This window comes from Alligator sinensis, unplaced genomic scaffold (genome assembly GCF_000455745.1).
Source record: "Alligator sinensis unplaced genomic scaffold, ASM45574v1 scaffold447_1, whole genome shotgun sequence".
Classification (NCBI taxonomy): domain Eukaryota; kingdom Metazoa; phylum Chordata; order Crocodylia; family Alligatoridae; genus Alligator; species Alligator sinensis.
In genome coordinates, this window is record NW_005842123.1 from 147,241 (window position 1) to 168,815 (window position 21,575).

Here is a 21,575-nt window from a genome sequence, read left to right on the forward strand (position 1 = left end):
GGCTACCAGAGCATCTCCATGGAGGACCGAGCCTCTGGTTGCCTTGGCATGGTCTGGGGCCGTGCCCTGCCCCGCCCAGCTTTTCCCCCTGCCCTTTTTTTGACCCCAGGGGTCTCATTTTGCCCCATGGGGAACATTTTTTCATTCCTGCACGTGTCTCTTGCAGCGTCTCAAAGGGTTTTCAGCATCTCAAAGGGTTTTGAGATGCTGCAAGACGCACGTGCATGCTCATGTGGACGTGCCCATTGTGTGCAGAAGCAGGGACCCTGACCTTCCAAGAGGGTGTTCTTGGCCTTGCCTAGCCCATTGCTTGCTGGTTAGATTTAGTTTAATGGGAAGTTGGAGGTATAGGTTCAAGCACCATTGGGGTGAGGGAGACAGACCCTGGGTCTGCCACTCCTTGTGTAAGTGTCCTGACCACAAGGATACTGAGCTTAAAGGTGAGAAGGTACTCCTCCCCTGTTCTTCTGCAACTGACATGAAGTTATATTTCTTCTTGGGAAGGGGAGGGGATAAAAAAAAATCCACTATGGATCAAAGCGTCATTTGTGTGACTAAATTTAGCTTTGTAAATACTGCTTACCTGTCTCAAGCTGGGTTTGGATTTGGGCCTGAACATGTTAGTGGGGAGTGTCTGAGCCTTTATTTGTTTATATGCATGTGTAGTACAATGGGATTTCTATTCCTAAGCGAGGATTCTAAGGAATCAAAGCAATAATTATAGAATATTTCTTTGTTCATCTCTCTTTTTCCCTGCCAAGTATCTGCTCTTGCTAAGTTTTTTGACAAATATAACACACAAATAGTTTAGTTGCACTGTTGCTTTTAGACCCAAAGTACATCTGAACTGTGTAATGAAGCACTAGAGAGAGAGATTTACATCTAGCATAAGTGGGGCAAAGCCCTGTGGTAATTTGCTCTGCCAGCCCAGAGAGGTGGAGGTCTTAGTATCTGTTATAGGGAGGATGACATGGCTAATGAGCTTGTAAACTATAAAGATTGGTCCATCACTTTTTTGTTTTGGGTGTTTCTGTCACCTACCAGTAAACCTCCCCCTCCCCACCCAAACTCTCATCAGTCTAGCAAAAGACTATTTATCTCAGTTTTGCCCAACAGACCAGCACCTGCCCCATTGTCTGGGTGAGGAATATTTTCTGCCTGGCTGAAATAAGAAGAGTTCAGTTTAAATTTGTTGTGAATCTTTCTTAAATAGGGAAAAATCCATTTAAACAAGTACAGTAGTATACCACCAGAAAATGGGAAAGAATCTGAAAACCTTGTGAATAATGACAGTTTGGCGCTCTCTATTTTCCCTGGATATATCCAACAGCTGAATCCGGTTCTAAAATGCTGCTTTCAGTGAGGTCATACCATTAGAGTGTTGCTACACATTGCAGATAGTACTTGCTAGCTCTAAGGGATGCTAGGCAGTATTAAAATTAGCACATGCTGTGAGCAGTTACACATTGAGGGTTAATACCCTATGACTTGCTGCTAGGGGTCTGGGAAGCATGGGCATAGCTAGGAGCTGCTTATCTATCTGACCCATGGCTACTCCGGTTTCTGGCTTTCCAGTGGCACCTTGCTTACACCTCTGTTCCCTCCCCACCATGGGTGACTGGTGCCACCTTAGTTAGGGGGGGCACGTGCCCCCCCCAGTGACCAGTCAGCGACCGGGGCGGGGTCCCCTACAGCTGATCCCACTGACCTGGGGTGGTGGGGAGGGGCATGGCTAATTGCTGCGGCCACTTCTGGAAGTGGCTTCCTAAACAGTGAGCACAGCTGGTCAGGGGGTGCACCAGCGCTCTCAGGGGGTGCATGTACACCCCCGTGCACTCCTTACACATTGCCACTGATCCCCACTACAGATCCCCACTTGACCCTGGCTGTCCAGCTCCCCCTGGGTCTCTGTCAGTCTAGGGCAGTAGCATTCTGGATGATTGTTTACCCACATGGGGTGAGGTGGAGAGGTGGGAGTCCTGGGATACATCCTGGGATACTGGGGGACTGCAACTTGTTGGTATTGGTCCTGTGGAGCAGACTCATGTTACTGCAACAGGAGTTGCCTAACACAAGCTGGAGATAGTCCTCATCCGAAGACGATAACTTTGAGATAGAGGGTACTTAGCTCACCTCATCCTGTCTTAATGCATGGATGCTCTCATCTTAAAGAGCATGTAATGTGTGGGAAAGGTAATATCTAACAACACCCGTACACTCTTGTTAACTTGTGTTGCTTTTAACTGCATTTAGCTTGGTGTTAGTCAAGAATGCAACTAGGTTAGCAAACTGCCTTCTTATCAATCAGAAGGCAAGTGATCCAGAAGAGGAACACAGAGTTCATAGTGAAGGATTGTTGGAAGCAAGACAGCCTCACTAATTAGATACAGGTTTTCCCCTCTCTATATCAGTGAAATTCTGTATCCAAATGTAACTACTCAGTGTGTGTCAAACAGTACAACTCAATGTACACATTAATCAAGGGCAGGAAGGAACAGCAGTAGAAAGAATGATTCTGCTGTATTATATAAGCTTTGATTTTTAGTCATCTGCAATCTCCCTGCCACCTCTTATCATTCCCTTTTGCTTTATAATTCCAGAGGGAGTAAAACTTTTATCTGTTGCTGGCCTTACCAGTTTTCTGACCTAAGCAAAATCTGCCATTGGGCTCATGGAACTCTGGGTTCAAACATGAATATAAACTCTCGAATGAAAGAGGACCTTTTGATCTTTTCTCTCTCCTTTCTTCCCCCCCTTTTCTCCTTGGACCAATTTCACAGTCACTTTGATTTATAATAATCAGACATTGGATTGAAGTGTCATGAATCTGAATGAAGTTCCTTAAACTTTATGTCTTCATTCATGTTTAGAAATCCAATAGTAGATTATATTCCTCTCTCCAAAAGGAAAGTGGGACACATATCTTTGGATGCTTGATATGGATGTCCTGGAGAAAGCAATCCTACACTAAATTAGATAATCTCACAGACCCTTTCTTTATTCCAGCTAAATGCTGAAAGGTTTAGGGCTTTTTCACATATTGGCTTGCAGCATCCACAAATCATTGGCATGTAGTGACCTAATAAAGGAGATTACCCTTGCCTGAAAGGGAACTGCTTTGCAATGTCATGAGAGCACTTAACATGTGCTAAACTGCTTGAAACATGCATCTGCTTGCACTTTAATTGTACTTAGTATTATGTTGAATGTGTGACAACGCTCTCCGGGCCTTGTCACGTGGGCCACTTAGTATGTGTTAAACATTGCGAACGGTATGTGGCATTAAAGTTAGATCATATTCTGAGCAGTCAAGGTTTTTTGAGTAAATGTGATATCTTTTATTAGACCACCTAAATAGTTGGAAAATTGTTCTTTGCAAGAAAAATTGTTCTGAGAAGTGGCATGGTAGTGTTTGTCACAATCTCTAATATCGGCAACTTTTGCTCCCCTGTTAGACATCAGGTTAGACACCTGATGAGCAGGTGTCCCAGCATGCTTTGCTGGGGCACTTTATTTTGCATATTTCTGACAGTGGCTGAAAACAGCTGAGCACAGAGGAAAGTGCTGATTGGTTGACCATCTTGACGAAGATGCAAATTCCAATCCCTTTTTGGCCAGGCACAGGATCTCCAGTCCTTTTGACTGACTATCCCAGCCCAGGATCATATCTCCAACAGCTTCCTGGAGATGGCAGTGGTGGAACTGAGCAAGTCTTTACCCTGACTGCTATAATCCACATGCATTTAGTGCTTCAGCAGCATGAGCTCCTGGCCCTGGTGAAGTGCTACTTTGAGGACTGTGATGCTGACATGGGCATCATGCTGGCCCATTTGCAGGAGGCACAAGACAATGCTGTGCAAGCTGGAGCTCTGCAGGACTGGTATTAGATGCTATCTCACCACTGCTGGATGCTACTGGTGAGTTTGGATTCATGGGAGCATCTTATATTCGAAACCTGGGGTAAAGAGCAGTGGCAGAAGAACTTTATGATGTCCTGGGGCACATTGCAGACCTTTGTGCCAAGTTGCCTCCCTGCTCCAGCACCAGGATATTGCACTTTTGTGTCCTACTTCTGTTGAGACATGTGGTCCTGGTAATATGAAAGTTGTTGCACACCAACAGCCTCTACTCCATTGATGTGGAACAGCCAGTTTGATGTGGGATGGACAACAGTGAAGATGATTGTGCATGCAGTGTACAGCAGCTGGATTCATTTGCCTCAGGGATCCACAGGAGGTCATAGCTGGCTTTGAACACATGGGCTTCCCAAACTGCATGGGGTATGTGAAAGGGACCCACCTACCTATTCTGTTCCCCCCTCATTGCATCTTGGATTTCATAAACCATAAGGGGTTCTTTTCATTTATACTCTAGGCAGTTTTGGACCAGTGGGGATGCTTGACTAACATCAGTGTTGGGTAGTCAGGCCAGAAGCATGATGCTTACATATTCAGGAATCCCAGTTTCCCAGAGATGATGGAGGGGAGAAGGGATTCACTCCCAGTGCTCCCACCATGGATTTGGTTGGACTAACTGTTTCTGCCTTGATCATCAGGGACTTTGCCTTACCCAATGCTCCCATGGCTTATGAAGTCATATACTGGCTGGCTGGACCCTAGGAAGGAGTTTTTCAATTACCAGCAGAGCAGTTGCTGGATGATGGTAGAGTGCACTTCTGGGTGCCTAAAGGCATGATGGAGGTCCCTGGTGGTCTGTTTGAATACAAGCTTAGGAACATTCCCAGCTTCATAGTTGCCACCCGCATCCTCCACAATATATATAAGGGGAGGGGTGAAACCTTCCAGGAAACCAGGATGGCTCCAGATAGACCCATGGTGGGGGAAATCCCTGGCACTTTGGATGGTGTTTGGGCTGAAGTGGCTCTCCCAGCTGAGCATCCCAGACAGAAAACTGACAGGCCATTCTGATCAGGAAAGCCTTGGCTGACTACTTTCTGAGACAATGTTCTTCAGGGTTGCAGGGGGTGCAGGGGACCTCTGAATGATTTTGAATGATCATTTACCATGGTGCATCTCTAATAGTATGTTATTTGCTTTTCCAAAACATCTTGGTAAACAACTTGGTGAACAACGCAAGTGGAGGACTGGACAGGAAGCACACAAGGAACAAATGATCATAACTATGCAAACTTTATTTCTTCAAATAAACCTGAGATAACCATTTGAAAACAAAGGCCCTCTCACAAGCAGATGGGATGAGCTTACAGTTCCTAACACAGTGCAAGCTGCGCTAAATATGCAATTTTGCTATGTGTGTTGTGTGTGCTTTTTGGGTCCACCCAAATCCCTTGTCTACAGGTCTCCCTGCTGGCTGGGAAGGTTCCTGGGAACACACTGTGTCGTGGAACATGCCCTCCTACTCTGAGCCAGATAGCTCCAAGGAGCTTGGTAGCTGCATCTCCATGGACAGGTTTAACGCTGCACTTCTGGGGGCCAAGAGTGCCAAGGACCATTCTCCCATCTTGTCATTGAAGTCAAGTAACTTTTTGTAGTGCTGCTCCCAAAGGACTACAGCTTTGCCCACCATGCAGCTGCACCTGTATCCCTGTGGTCACAGAGGTAGCTACCTCCACAGGACCTGAAAGATGGCAATGTTCCCTGGTTTTGGAGCTAGTCTCACCTAGCACCCAAAGAGAAGCACATGAGACTTCCATTGGCTATACCAGCAATGTCTTTCAGAAGGGTGGAGATGCAGGTTGGCATGGAGCTGTGTTTTAGTCTATGCCTCCCCTCCTTTCACAGCTTCACGCCCTCAACCATCTCTCTGCTTGAGCTCAGATGCGCCTAAATAAAAGCTTTTGATTACATGTTTTTGTACTTGGTTGCTGCAGAAAGATGTCCCTGAGGTGTGATTTAACTGTCCAGGTGGGCAGGAGCTCTGCCAAGCCCTTTCCTAGGTACTGCTGCACACTGTTAGTAACTGATATGTGCTAATTGGGGGGAGGGTGCTTTCCCATGCTCCCCGCAAGTCACCAGCACACCTCACTGAGTGTGAGCTGTCCGCAGAGAAAGGGGAGGGGCAAGTTGAAAACCGCTGTTGCTAGGCAGAGCAGTTTGGGGATGGGGCAGGTGGACTGGGTTTTCAGTCAGCACTTACACAATAATTAACCCTTACCTAGGCCATAGAATGCCCTAACTAGCCCATCAAGCCATGATCAGTCCACTGACCCATGAGCAATTGCCGTAGGCCAAGCATAGGTGTGCTACCAAATCTTATTTTTTCTGGATTGCATTAAACACAATGCCTCCTTCACTTTGGTAAACTGCAGGTGAGGGGGGCAGTCTGAACCCCTTGCCACCCACACCTAGCCATTTCCACAAACCATTCACTACACACGACTTCAAGGCAACCCCAATCCATGAGGTGCTCTACAGCCCTGAGCCACCCCCTAGCCATGTGCTGTCTCTAAAACATCACCAGTTGCCATTTCCCCTGGAGTTGCTGACAGTTACTAGCAGATGTTGTAGCACTGTCCATTTCCACCTGCTTGATAAGCATTTTGAGTCTGAGTCTGGTCAAGGTCAGAGCAGCAAGGGTCTGGCTGGGGAATAAGCCCACAGAACAGGGGTTCTCTTGTGCCTCCATAGCTGTTTTGGTAGCAGGCAAAGGAGAGGTGACCCTGTTGTCGTCATCTTTGTTGTCATCATCATCATCACTGCACTGCTTTGGGCCCACAAGTTTGTAGTGCACAGTGTGGTGTGGAACAATGGTGTGGTCCTTCTCAAGGATCTTGGACAGCTTCTCACGGTAGGGAACCACAGTCCTTATGGTACCCAAGACCTTGTTGGTGTCCCTGCCCAGATGTATTACAACTCCATGCATTTGATTTCAGTAAGGATCTGCAGCGAGTCTGGCTGGTGCCCCTGAGTCACCTCCTGGGCCATGATGCACTTGTAGACTGCCTGATATTTTCAGCTGCCTTTTCTGTCTTTGGCAATGGTGGCAATGGTTCTCTTCTCACCCCAGATCTTGATGAGGTCCAGCACCTTGCCATGACTCCAGTTTGAGGCCTGTCTGCTGGGGTGCATTCTCTGGTCTGGTTCAGTTAATGAAGCCAGGCTATCATAGTTCACAGTGGAGTGCTTGAACAAAAGTGGTATGCCTGACACCTGAGGGTGTCAGTGGGTGCTCAGTGGGTGGGACCATGTAGGCCAGGATCACCCACTCAGGGTGCATATCACATTGGGGCTGGTACCTTGCCCCACCCAATGGAGACTACTACCCAGGGGCATGATATCAGAGTTTGGGATGTGGATAGATTGTCCCATGGAGCGGGGCTGGGAGTTGTGGGGCTGGAAGCATCCTGGTATGCTGGAGGACTGCAAACTGTTCATATCTGTGTGGAGCAGTCCAATGACAGATGAATATACATTACTTAATGCAATGTGGAGATAATCCTCATGCAAAAAGTTGTAGTGGCGGTAAAGTGTTTCACCTCCTTGCCCCAGCTGATCTGTCTGTGGCAGTGCTGGCAGGTAGTAAACGTGGGATCATCTGCCAACTCAAAATGATCCCACACTACACTACCCCCACTACTACCCTTCTGGGTTAAAGATCCTGCCTTATCCCCCTCCTCAGCAGGCAGAGGCACAATATCAGGGGAAGCTGAGCCAGCTGCCTCCACAACCTCCTCCAAAGTGCCTTCCAGAAGAGACCTGCCTGTAGAGGAAGTTTGAGGGGTGTGGAACACAAATTCAGATTCCCCCTCCTAGAATTTACCTGGCTATGGCACTGAGCTCCCCTGGTTCCAGGTCCAGCTCCTCTGGGAGGCTTATGCTGGGAGCTGAAATTGGGGTGGAGGAGACTGTCATGCTGGTGCTGGTGGCTATTTCTGGTGTTAGTGGAGGTGGTGCAGGTGCAGGGACAGATACTGCTCCCACCTCCTTGCTCCCACTAGCAGCAGAAACCAAGATCGCCTTTTCAGAATCTTTTCCGAGTTGATTTGGATGCTTCTAATTGATTCGGAGCTTTTTATGGGTCTCCCAATTTGATTCAGATTTGATGATTCGGCTGCCAAATCCGGCCGAATCTTCTCCGAATCAAATCGGAGACTGAAGCTTCACATACCTCTAATAAAAACACTTTCCTAGCCCATAGGAGTACTGTAAAAATAAAAACACTAAAGAATGTGAGACATGCAAATTCTTCAGGGATATGAAACATGTCCATTTCTACCATGGAGTCATCCATTCTGAACTCAAGGAAGCAAAAATAGAGAATACCTCCCTCCCCCAAACTTTTCTGGATCCTGTCCACCAAAAACCTTCTGCATGAGATGCTATCCTCCTCTCATTTTCATAACTTGTTAGCTCAGTAACAATATATTTTATTTATACCAGTTATATTACCTTGTACTGCTGGATTGCACTGGTTTGGAGCAGTTTTGATAGTGGACAAGATGACCTCCAAACAATACCTATACCGAGCTGTAGAAAGTAGTGATAAAGGTTGACCTAAGAGCTTGAGGCCTCTGTGCTGATGGCTTTCAGCTGAGAAATAATGCTAGAGTCCTGACTGCCTGTGCTCATTAAAGATCCCAAGGGCTATTTCATAAAAGTTATTGTAATTAACCCAATGACTGGTAAATGTCAATTTGGGTAGTTGAACTAACTGCTCTAACAGTTTCAACTGGATAGTTTGCTTCCCCCTCCCCTGCAATTGTGTGTTGCTGTGTACTGTTAAAGCCTTTGCCTTCTATTCAGAAACAGCTGCACTTCAAGAGGATGAGGCAGTTTTGATGTCCTTTCACTGTTGTGAGCCATGATTTATTTGTTGCTTGCAAAATCCAGTCTTTTTGGTATAGAGATAGCAATACATGCACATGTTGGAAAAAACATTAATGCTGTCCCTTACTAAGTAGAGGAATAGTTTTTATTTGAACTGGGGGGATGATTTTAGCTTTGTCTGTTATTCTAGAGTGCTTCAATCTCATGATAACTACTAAAGAGGGGTTCTCATTTGCTATTAAGAGTTGTGTTTTTTTCCCTATGTACATAAATACAATGTAAAGAAATTGCCCAATTAGAAAACAATACTACAGGTGCAGAAGCCCCAAGTACCCTTGATTTGAACATATTTATCTGTCCTCTAGGAGCATGCAGATGTCTGCTAGAAATTAATTTCTTGTGCAGCACAGGAAAAAAAAGGCTGAGTAGCCGAAATATGAAGGCTGTTGCAGTAAATACCAGGATTGCCTTACAAAACTAGTGACTGCTTGAATGAGTTGCATCTAATGTAAGCATGAGTCAGCTGGCTTTTTTTTCCTTTTGGTAACATCCATGCCCTTGCTGTCACCTTCCATATGTACTGGGGTCTCTTAAAAAGGTTTCTACTTTGGGTAAATATTGTTTAAATCAGGAGTGGAGGAGCAATTCATATTTTAGAGGTTATTCTTAAAGTTACCTGCCCTCTGGGATGCTCTCAAGGTGGTATGGCACACTGGGTCAGGTTTTGATTCTGCTCTGGGTTATTCTGTCTTCTGTGTTAGAGAGAGGCAAGGTGTCTAGCAGGGTTCCTGCCAGTGGCTGTTATAGATTACAGTGAATGGCATTGATGGAGAGGGTGTGGATGGGTTGCTAGAGGGATGTGTTGATTTAGTAATTTCCAGCCTGTGGCAGTCCAGGCTACATTTTAAAATGATGAAACCCCAGGGTTGGACAGTAGTGAGAGTATGTATTGACCTGTTGGGTGTATTGGAGCACAGCAGCTGCTGCTGGTACCTGAGTTGCTATTTCCCCATTCTGTGCTAGTGAAGGCAAATCAAAGACCTCTACCTATGGTAGTGATTCTCAACCAGGGTGTCCTCTGAGTGGGCACCAGATCTTTGAAGGATGTAAGCCCTGTAATCTATAAATTAGTTTTTGAAATTGGCAGACGGTTCACAAAAGTTATGGAAGGGTGCCTGAAGTCCAGTGGGGGGTGCCTCAAGTTCAAAAAGCTTGAGAACCACTGGCATATGGTCTAACCTGCACTTGGAATTTGTTTTAATTATGGCTGTGTAGCAAAGCTGGTATTTCCACCAAAGCAGTTTAAACCTGCTTAAAAATGGGATATGCTGCACTGATGTAAATTGTGGGTTATAGTGGATTATTGCCCCATTTATTCCTAGGGGCTTTGTTAGTGTGGCTGTACAAATGGCATTTTTTACATTGGGTAGGCAGGGCCTGTAATGTAGCCATTCTCTGTCTGCTTAATGTGGAGCTCTCACTGGGGCAGATACCATAGCATACCCTGGTAAAATAGATTGTGTATGGCTGTGTAAGACAGGCAGGGACATCTCAGTGGTGACAGGTGCATGAGTAGACTTAGATACAGTGAGTGATCATCAGCTCTATTTATCCATCAGGGTTGTGGACTGGATAATCATAGTTATTTGCTATTGAAGCAAGATGGTTCCTTGTCACACATTCTAATCAGCACACTCTTCTTTTGAATGCACAGTCTTTCTGAAAGGGTCATTAGCCCTAAGGATGAGACATGCAGAACTGCAGCGAGTGTCCTGTTTACACCAAGGCTTCTGAAACAGTGTCTGTCTTCAGTGTTTTGTGTACAGAAGTTGAGCTTAGATTCATCATGCTTTATATATATTTTTTAAAATATTTTATCATCAGCTTTAAGGTCTCATTTTTTGCTGTTCAGCAAAGACACCAATATTGCTATTTTTTTTTTTTAGACCTTCACATGTCTTACCATGTGTAGATCTTGTTTCCATGGCATTGACCTTTAAACCCTAGCATCACTGGTGGGATTTATCAACCAATGAAAATGCATTGAAAATCAGTACTGCTATCATGGAGGGCTCTGTCATGTGAAGAGTACAACAATACAGCGATGTGTTATGCATTTTAATATACTGGTACTTGATGCTTTGTGTATCTGAAATATTGCAAGATAGATGCTTCAAGCTTATTTCACCAATACTCTTTGAAAGGCATTGTTTTCTCTGATTCTTCATGTGTTAATTGCTCTAAAAATGAGTCATTACAAAATGTGAAACAGCTTTTAAAACTACTATTTTTCTTACGCTTTCCTTCCTTAGGTAAATAAATTCAAACCTAATGAGAGGTTTCAGCTCAGTTGTTAACTTCCTTAGCATAGCGCTGTGCACTAATAAGGTGTTTTCATGTCACAGTTGCGATGCTTTGCATAGTCATTTCCCTTGATCATAGCATGTACTTGTAATGCAGTAAATCAGGCTAGTTTTTATATCAATATCAGGTGCCTTTGTAAAAGAGATATTTTAACTCAATCACTGTGATGCAGAAATCTATTGGCTAAATTTCATGAACTATTTTATCCAGTGTCTCAGTCCAGGGGATCATAAAGCTGTATTGCATCCTTAAAAATTATGAATGAATTAGCCTTGGTTGTATATGAATACTTTAAAAACAATATTGTTATTTGACCATATTTGTTTCTTGGTAGGTCAGTAATCATAGTGATCAGTGGTAAGTTGCCAGGTTTGTAATTAACTGGGAGTTTGGTTTCATTCTCGGCGATTGCTTTTTGAAAAGATTATTAAAACCAGGAAGAATCTTGTACAGTGAAGTCCAGCATGATGTGTGTGAGAGACAGACGTCTATTATCTGCAGCCGGTATTTCAGAAGGATGCTGTGTCTACCTTCTCTGCAGACTGGCAGCACTAACACAACATTCTTTTGAAATATTGATGATTTATGGTACAAAGCCTTGGTCACTAATATACTGTGATGTGTGCTGTAGTAGCTCAAGCATTTCACATCTCTACAAGAAAAAAGGAGAAAAAAATGCTTCGTACTATACAGTCTTATTTTAAAAAGAAAGAGAAATCTTTTACTTATCTGATTCAGGAAGGCATCTGTGCTGATGCGTCTGTTGATTAGATTATTTTTAGGTGCTCTGTGGCTTAAAGTCCTCGGTAGCTTGTAGGGTGGAGGAGGAGGGAAAAGAACCTTTCAGACTTTCATCACAGATGCACCTAGTGGGATTGATTGTAAGAGTTTGGGTGGGGGGGATCATTGGTTACAGTAGCTGATTTCCAGGGCACTTTCTGATAGTGCCATTAGCAAGCAAGCCAGGAAAATAGTATTTCATTATTGTCTCCCTTATAGTTCTAGCTTTGCAAATTAAAAAACCAATAAAACTGGGTTTCATACTGGGGGAAAGAGCTCAGGTGTATTCAGGGGTTTAGGTTGTAGCCGTGTTGGTCTAAGGACATTGGCAGACAAGGTTCCTTGGGTGAATTTGATATCTTTTATTAAACCAACCCAAATAGTTGGAGAATAGTTACTAAGCAAGCTTTCGAGTTCAGAAACCCTTCGTCAGGCTAAGGAAGTTTCATCAGTTGGTGTGTGCTCTTGGGGAGTCAGTTGCCAGGCAGATTATAATGTGTCAAAAATCCAATGTCTATGTTTAGTCCATGATCTCTAGTATCCAGCAGGTTGACGAAATGGAGCTCATAGGCTCGTCTCTGGGAAGTGTTGTGTAAGTTTCCCTTGAGGATCAGGACTGAGAGATTGAAGAGAGAGTGGCCCTCCTGTGAGAAATGTGCCCTCACCGGTAATTGAGTGTTTCTGTCTTTGATGGATTTCCGGTGTGCATTCATTCTGGTGCGCAGTTGTTGTTTGGTCTCTCCTACATATCTTCCATCAGGGCATTTGGTGCATTGGATGAGGTATATTACATTTCTGGAGGTGCAGCTGTAAGATCCTGGGATGCTGATGGCTCTGTTGTGGGGTGTAGTAATAGTGGGGGTGGTGGAGATGTGTTGGCAGGTTTTGCATTTCTTGTCATGGCACGTTCTGGATCCTTTTGGTGTGTTCTGGGCTTGAGGAAGTTTGCTTCTGGTGATGAGGTTGGCAAGGTTTGGTGCTTGTTTGAAGGCTAGGATGGGTGGCTCTGGGAAGATCTTTTTAAGAATAGGGTCTCTGTCTAGTATGGGTTGCAATTTTTTCTTTACTTCTTTACTTTTCATTCCATCCAGGAAGAACACACACCAACTGCTGAAACTTCCTTAACCTGACGAAGGGTTTTTGAACCCAAAAGCTTGCTTAATAACTATTCTTCAACTATTTGGGTTGGTCTAATAAAAGATATCAAATTCACCCAAGGAACCTTGTCTGCAGGTGTATTCAGTCCTTTACCATAATTTTTTCTTCTCTAGCCAAAACCAGTGAGGATAGAATCACTGCTGGTTTGCCTACAGTACCAACATATACATAAACAGTTTTTACTGAATGTGTACATAGGTCTTTTCAGAATTCTGATGCATAGAAGTACCAAGTATGATTGGTTTTTGAAATATAAATAGTTGCCTGTTAACAAAACAACTCAGTGAATTTCCTCTGAAACCTCACAGAGCACTCTCGACTTGTTTTTACCTTTTATAAACTCACTTGTTCCTCCCTTTTTTAATTTTCAGTTTTAAATGTGGTTATTGTTACCCCATTATTACTTGTATTTATATATTCTTTCATTTGTTCACATTTCTTTTGCAGATTGCATGTGGCTCAGAACATAATCTGGCAATAGTTGGTAAGTAGCTTAATTTAATGTCACGTGCTCTTGTTGGGTTTCTTTCTCTTTAAAAAAACGAATATATATACACAGCAAACTTATGGTGTGACTCTGTGTTAGAAGTAGCAGCAGAAAGGAAGAAATAACATAGAGATGTTGGGAGAGAGAAGGACAACACAAAGGGAGATTTAGATTGGATTTTGGGAAAAACTTTCTCACTAGGAGGGTGGTGAAGCACTGGAACAAGTTACCTAGAAAGATAGTGGAATCTCCATCCTTCAAGGTTTTTAAGGCCCAACTCAACAAAATCCTGACTGAGATGATCTAGTTGGGGCTGGTCCTGCTTTGAGAATGGGCTGGACTAGATGACCTCCTGAGGTCCCCTCCAACCTAATTTTGTATGATTCTGTGAAATCTGGAAGACAAAAATGATGATTAAAGTAAATGGTTTTGGTGACCAGCTGCAGTAAGGGGCAGATCAACATAAGAGCAAAATTAAGTTAAGAAGTTATAGAATAGGTTTTATAAATGAACCATTTAGACTATTGAATTAAGCTACAATTTCAGAGTAACAGCTCTTTTTGAACCTGGTCAAAATGTTGCAAACCTTTTTAGTGACAATTTTAGTGATAAAAAAAATGTTTTTTATTTTGGTTGAAATGTGGACAATTTTCAAAATGTCAGTCAGCATCAGTTAGCATATAAGTTTATTTAACATATATAACATCTGTAATACTTCATCAGGTAAGTGCAGTTTCTATACCAGTGATAAAAGACTCCACAGGTTACACATTGATATGCACTGGGATTAATGACTTACTATTAACAACAGTTATCTTGCTCTTACTGAACAGTTTTCATTTGTAAATCTCAAAGTCCTTTCTTTACAAAGGAGGTGAGTATCATTGTTCCTATTTTCCAGATGAGGTAGCTGAGTCAGAAAGACAGCAAGGAGCTTGCCCTAAGGTCACGTAGCAAATGAGTTGTAGAGTTGGGAATCACCAGGTCTCACAAGCCCTAGTTCAGTGCCCTTACCTCTCAGCCTCACTTCCTCCTCTGGTTGTCCATTTTTGGCTGAAGTAGCCTGTTTTAATTAGTAGAATCTTTAGAGAAGGAAAATATACCTTTGTTGACCTGGTTTCCTCATCCCTTTCTGTCCCTTGGCACCTGATGAGTGGAATGTGTGTAAGCGATTCCTTGACCCTTCTTTCAACTCCACAAAAGTGAATTATCACATAACTTGGAAAATTAGTTACTTAGTGCCCAACGTATGTTTATGTATTATTTTTCAGGAGATACTTATTTCCCTAGGTGTCTTGATAGAGTTGTATACCATCCACACAGGTATTTTTGGTGTATTCAGGATAAAATTGTGCATTTATGTCTGTATGATAATCCCTGTCATGAACTTGTCAAGGTTCAATTTGATTTACGGTATCAGCTATGAGAAGAGACTTTTGCACCCTACCAGTGGCTCACTGTCACATGCCTGTGCTAACTAAGTACATTGGTACCTCTGAAAGTCAATTGAAGAGCAATTTGGAGATCTCTCTGAATTGATGAAGTGAAAGTATAACAGATTTCTTCAGTGTGAATGGAGGCAAAGTGTTGAGTTTAAACCATATCTTCCTGTTCTCCATAAGGTCCTCAGAGGTAAATAATCTACTGCCACAGACAAAAATCGTACGACTGAAAACACAGGCAAAAGAAAGAGAAATCCTTGAAACGTATAGCAGTAAACTTAGACTGTGTGTGAAGACTTGCACATACTTAACTCTAAACTTAGTGAGGATTTTTATTGAATTGAGTGGGGAATATTATCAGAGCCTAAAATAAAGGACTTTTTTGCTCTGAAACACAGCAATCAAAACACATATTTGCTGGATTTTTTTAAATATGAAAGCATCAAGCTACACTTTCTCTTGAAGTAAATTTTTAGAAGTGTTTTTAAGGGAGTTGGTATTTTAAATGATTTTGTGGAAATATTTATTTTGCAAATTGTCAACTGTACTTCAAAAACTTCCAATCTTTGTGTGAGGTAAGTATAACAGCAGTTAATAAAGAACATATGTATTCAATTATACAATTTTTCCAATGCTGAAAGTATTTGCTGAATATATATAAGCTGTTTCTCAATACATTTCCAAATATTTGTCTTGATGATTTTCAGGTAAAAGTAAGTATGGTAAGTTTTATGTGGAAAGAAACCACTACCCAAACCTACAGTATAAAGCAATTTTAATTCTTGAAAGCATAGGATTATTATATGATAGATCTATCTAGCAGCTAATTTTTCCTTCAAGTTATTTGTGTCACCTTTCTCTTAATGAGGCAGTTTCTTGATGTACTTCTTTGTTTTACTCCAATAAAGCTTTTCATTTCCCTATAAGGTTGTTTATATAAAGATCTCCATGGTTTTGTAGAATTGATCATATCCCCTTGTCTCTGTTGAAGTCAGTGTGGAGTTTGGCTGTTGCCTTCAGTACTGTGGTACTGGGACCTTCTTGTTCGGTTAATTGGGAGGCTTTCTATTCTCATCTAGTCACAAGATGACTTTAATATTAACACAGATGATGCATTTGCCAAACCATGTATCAGTTTGTACCTTGTGACTTAAAAATAATAGCTAGGATATGAGCAGTTGCATGGTTTTTGTAAAACACAAACGCTTTTTGTATTTTTGATTTTTGTTTTCTTTTTAGGAGAATATCATGAAGTGTAGTTCTAAAAACATACAACTAAGTGAATTTTTGCAGGTTCACATGATCCTACGCTTGTAGAAGTATCTGATTTTACATGGAATCTAATCTCCTTTCAGCTGAGTGATGGGCCAGTGTTCACTGAAATTTTGGAGAGGAGCTGTTCATTCTTCACCTCAAAATATGCCTAGTAAATAAGTTTGTGTACATACATGCACACATATATACAAAAATTCATTTATTTAATATATATAGAAATGTATATGTATTCATACATACACACATGTAGATAAATTTTAATAAGATTATATAGTGACTATTGGCTGCTACGGCGAGAAAATTCAATCCTTATTTGACACTGGAAACATCAGAGGCATGTATCATGGAATCAAGAAGGTGCTACGTCTAATTGCAAAGAAGTCAGTTCCATTAAAGACAGCATTAGATGTCATAACAGATCAAAAGTCATAGATAGAAGGATGGGTAAAACACTATCTTAGACTCTGCTTAAGGGAAAGTGATGTCACTGACAGAGACATTAACTCTATTGATAGTCTGTCCTTGAAGAGCTTGATGATATTCCAACTGTTGAGGATCTAAGAAAGGCCATAGACGATCTGGCCATTGTCAAGACCTCTGGGAAAGATGGCATTTCCATGGAAGTCATCAAATACAGGAAACCCGTGCTTTTTCCCTCTTATTTGAGCTTCTTACTCACTGTTGGACAGTAGGGACAAAGGTATGTGAGTTATAGTTACTGTACAAGAATAAATATGACCACAGCAACTGCAACAATTATTGTGACATTTCACTATTAGGCAGTGTCGCAAAGATCAATGCATGGGTAGTACTCAGAACACTTTAGATAGTTGCTGACTTTATTGACCCTGAGTCTCAGTGAAGCTTCAGAGTTAGTAGGTTCACTGTGAATACGATCTTTCCACTCTGACAAATCCAAGAAAAACATAGGAAACAAAGGAGACTGCTCTATCACCTTCTTTGGCCTTCGACCTTGTGATTAAAAAAGGCCTCTTCAAATTATTGGGAAAGATTGGATGTCCACCAAAGTTCTTCAGCATGCCCATATTGCATGATGGAATATGGGGAACAGTCAGCCTATGATGGATCAATGTTTGAGGCTTTTGAGATTTGAAGCCAAGTCAAACAGGGCTGTATCTTTGCCCTGACCTTGTACAGGATTTTCTTTTCTCTTCTGATGTGCTCTTTTGGGACTATCACCAAAGACATTTATCTATATACATGCTCAGATGGAAAATTATTCAACCTCACACACTTTCAAGCAAAGACTGAAGTGAGGAAAAATCTGACTTGTGAGTTACTGTTTGCTGACGATGCTGCATGGATAGTTTACACAGAGAGTGACTTTCAAAGCCTCATTAGTTGCCTCGCTCATGCTTGCCAAGAATTTGGTCTTATACTCAACATCAAATAGACCAATGTTATGGGCCAGAACATTGTTTCATCACCAGTGATCACAATTGATGAAAACATATTGGATATTGTAAGTAAATTTACATTCCTTTACTCCATTGTTACCAGCAACTTGTCACTTGAGGCTGAACTGAATATCTGTATTGGTAAAGCACTGGGTATCAAGGGCACGTTGAGCAAATGTGTGTGCAACAACAACAAAAAGACTGTTAAGACCAAGATCTAAGTATATAATTCTTGCCTTATCAACACATTTTTGTATGGCAGGAAATACTGGGCCACATACTCTACTTAAGGAAATTGACTCAACAGCTTTCACTTCCGTTGTCTTCATCGCACACTAGGAATTTCCTGGTGGGACAAAGTTGCCTGTGCTGAGGTACTGGAATGTACTGACATTCTGAGCATACATTCTCTCCTCAGGCAGTGATGATTTGGATGGCATGGTCATATATGGAGAATGTGTAATGGCCATATACCCAAGGATCTCTTGTATGAAGTACTTGTTACAGGAAGACCACACAGGTGTCCTTATCTCCATTTCAAAGATGTTTGCAGGAGAGATATGAAGGTAATGAACATTGAGTCAAATGACTAGGAGAAGATTGCTGAGGATCAAAGCACTTGGAAACAGTCTGTTAAGCATGAAATAAAAGCATTTGGGGAAAGAAGAGCCAAACATGCAGAAGAAAGAAGAACCTGCACCACATTCAGGAATATGGTATATGGCATACATCTCATTTTCTCTTCTAGGTTGCTTTATATAGTGGAAGCATATATTAAGAATTACTTACGTGCAGAATAGTCTTATAGGTTTTTTTTCTGTGGCTAGCTGTGTTCATCTAAATATGTATGGTTTCTCTGAGAATTAGGTGGTCATGGAATACTTGACACACCACATATAGGATGTACTATATCCCCAGTAGTATAATCAAGCAGTATGAACTATGTAACAGCAGGGAGTTGTTGCATGTCCTGACTGCACTGGGAAGTACAAGTTGGCTGATAGAATGACTCCAGTACCCAAGAAATGCTGATAAACAAATATTTTATACTACATTTTTGAAAGTTGTCAGGATATACAGTAACTGACAGCAAAGCTATTTAAAATGACCCAGCGCAGCAATTTACCTCTTGCCCAAGTAAAGCAAAGCTATAACATAGGTGGAAAGAATTTTATCCCAGGTCCTCTTTAGCTGTCAAAAATTCTATTAGAATAAGTGTCAGCTCTGTCCAGCAACAATCCAGAGTTTCAATGTGTCAGATAAATTACTAAAAAAAATGTAGATAAACTAGTCTCCGAAGAGGTTAAGATCTATGGACCAAAGAAGTCATGGTGCAGCTTGCCCATGAAGCTCTATTGGTACAAATAACCTTTCCTCAGACCTGAAGAAGAGTATCTTCTAATTGAAACCTTGTCTATCTACATCTCTCCAACCATGCAGTTATCCAATAAAAGATATCACCAACAAAAATCCTTGCCTGTGGCACAAAAGCAGTTTCTTGTTTTTGGATTCTCACTCAAGAAAAGATTGCTAATTTTACTTAATTCTGTGTTGGATTTTCTGATTTGTGTCACAACCCAAAGTTGTGGTTTTTTGTTTTTGTGTGCTTCGGCACCGCTAAATTATGTTCCCGCCAAATTGCAGCTTCTTTACACGGTGGAGTTTTCTTTTGCAATAGGAGAACCCGCGTGCAAAAGAGTATTTCCCGCCGTTTATAGCCTTCTTTGCATGGTGCATTTCTTTTGCATCGTAGTGATGCACGGTGCAAAGGAGTTCTCGCCATTTGTATTGAGATTCGCGCCACATTATTGGCCGATCTTAATATAGGCACACGTGGCGGCTAGCGATTGGCTTGCTAGCTGTATAAAGAGCTTGGGTGGTTTCCGCCCAAGTTGGAGAGAGAGAGAGAGAAAGCAATTGGAGTTTGGGAGAAAGAGCGTGAAGATTTCTAAGCGCTGCTAATGGGGCCCCCACCGGCCTTTACCCTCTCCCCGTCGCCGAGCGCAATCCTAAGACGTATCCCTTCCCTTTGAAACTACCGAACCCACGGAGCTTCAACCACTCCGGGGCCAATTACCGAGCCGAACCCACGGAGCTTCAACAACTCTGGGGTCAATTGTCGGAGTCCTCTAGCGAGGATTTAAGCAGAGCTGAGCCTGGAAAACTGTCCAGCCTACACCACGACCATCTTTGGTGTAAGTAAACAATCTTTTAATCAACCATTACGCGTCCGTAACTAATTCTAGCTCACCACCGGTCTTCTTCGACCCCGCGTGCCCGGGCTGCTGGCCACAGCCCGCGTGCGCAAAGACGGGTCCGCATATCGCTCCCGGCTCGCACATGGCGACATGGACGGGATCGGGAGGCGGCCCGCACAATTTGTACACTTGGCCCTTGACCCTTTCCTGTACTAAACTTTCCTTCTCCCAAAAAATTCCTCTAGTGTAGCTATTATCAGTGCTGTTCCACTAGTTATTGCAATAGTAGAAGCTATAATGTATACCAGATGCCAGTTTTAATCATCATGTCATCCAGCCACCTTGTGATGACACTAGGTTCAAAATCAACCTGTGACTCCTTTACTACATCAATATCTGGGGCCTTTTGTATTGTACATATGACAAATCTTATGGAAAAAAGGCTAGTGGAGATGCTTACTAATGTGAGAAGTCTGTCCTACTTTGATGTGTGCGCCAAGTAGGACTTGAACCCAGGTTGTTGGAAAAATAGCTGAATTTTATTTGAACAGAAATCCAGTGGAGGAGGGGAGGGGTGCCCTATCCATAATTAGTCGCATGTAATTTTGTACCTAATCTGTGAAGCACTTTTACATCCAAATGGGAATATACAAACTCACACAAATCTTTCACCAGTAGTTTTCAGTCCTATTTCTGTATATTAAATGTGATTGCATTTTGGGCACTTGTAAGATTCCATTCTCAATTATCCAGTGAACAGTAATGTCTTATAGTAAAAGATCAGAATAATCTCTACCACCAAGGTTAGGTTATTTCTCTCCCTTCTTCTCTCCCCACAACCCATGTTCATTATGTTACATGATAAAGTATAATTCTGTCAAGATTGGATGGTTATCTGCAAATTCAATTCAGACAACCTTGTAAACATAAAGAATCAGACTTTCTGATCTCCCTGGGACTAAAAATCATTCAGCTACTTGGGATAAAAATTGTCTTGAATGTAATGGGCAAATCTGTTTTGTCAAGTAAAATTAGGTAAAATGTTTCTTTTCCTCAAATTAGTGCTGGCTTCTTAGACTCACTGGACTTAAAACTGCACAATAACTTTAGAAGGATAGTACAAAAGAAGTCATTACACATTGGCTTGCTCAAAAAACCAAGAGCTATTATAGTATATTATTTCTTATGCTGATAAAACTTACCAATTACATATTTGAGTTTAAGTATGAAGAGAATTACAAATCTATATTCAGACAGTCTCTGGTAGATATCTTGTAATTGTAGCATGGATAACTAGCACCCATGGCCATGTCATCTTTGTGATATGGAAGGTGAAAGATTCTTGCATGAAAATCTTTTGCCTTTTCACCAGCAACGTACATTTCCTTTAGAGAAGCTCCATGATTCCAACTAAATTATCATATGAAATATCAGCCCAGGAAAAGCTGTAACAGATCATGAAAGGTATACTTCTATAACAGACTAAGCACCAATAAGAAATGGAGATTGGGCATCCTGATGGACAGATCTCAATGTTATGGTGACAGTGTTACAGGCATGTCGCATCATATGTGCATTTAACTTGTGTGAATTCAACTATACGCGGGTGGGGAGGGGGGCGGGGCTTGAGTCTGCATGCGGCGCTGTCGCTTACCTGGAGGCCCGGCCACCACCACGCTGCCAGCCGTGACCGCCTCTCGCCCCCA

The 21,575-nt window shown here is 42.2% G+C and overlaps 1 protein-coding gene across 1 annotated transcript in view; it reads left to right on the forward strand.

The window, feature by feature from the left end:
• SERGEF (secretion regulating guanine nucleotide exchange factor) overlaps positions 1 to 21,575 on the forward strand; it is a 258,261-nt gene that overhangs the window by 140,433 nt on the left and 96,253 nt on the right. The window contains exon 10 of the mRNA XM_014520505.2: positions 13,497 to 13,533. Coding sequence (XP_014375991.2) covers positions 13,497 to 13,533 — 37 coding nt within the window. The remainder of the gene's footprint in view (positions 1 to 13,496; positions 13,534 to 21,575) is intronic.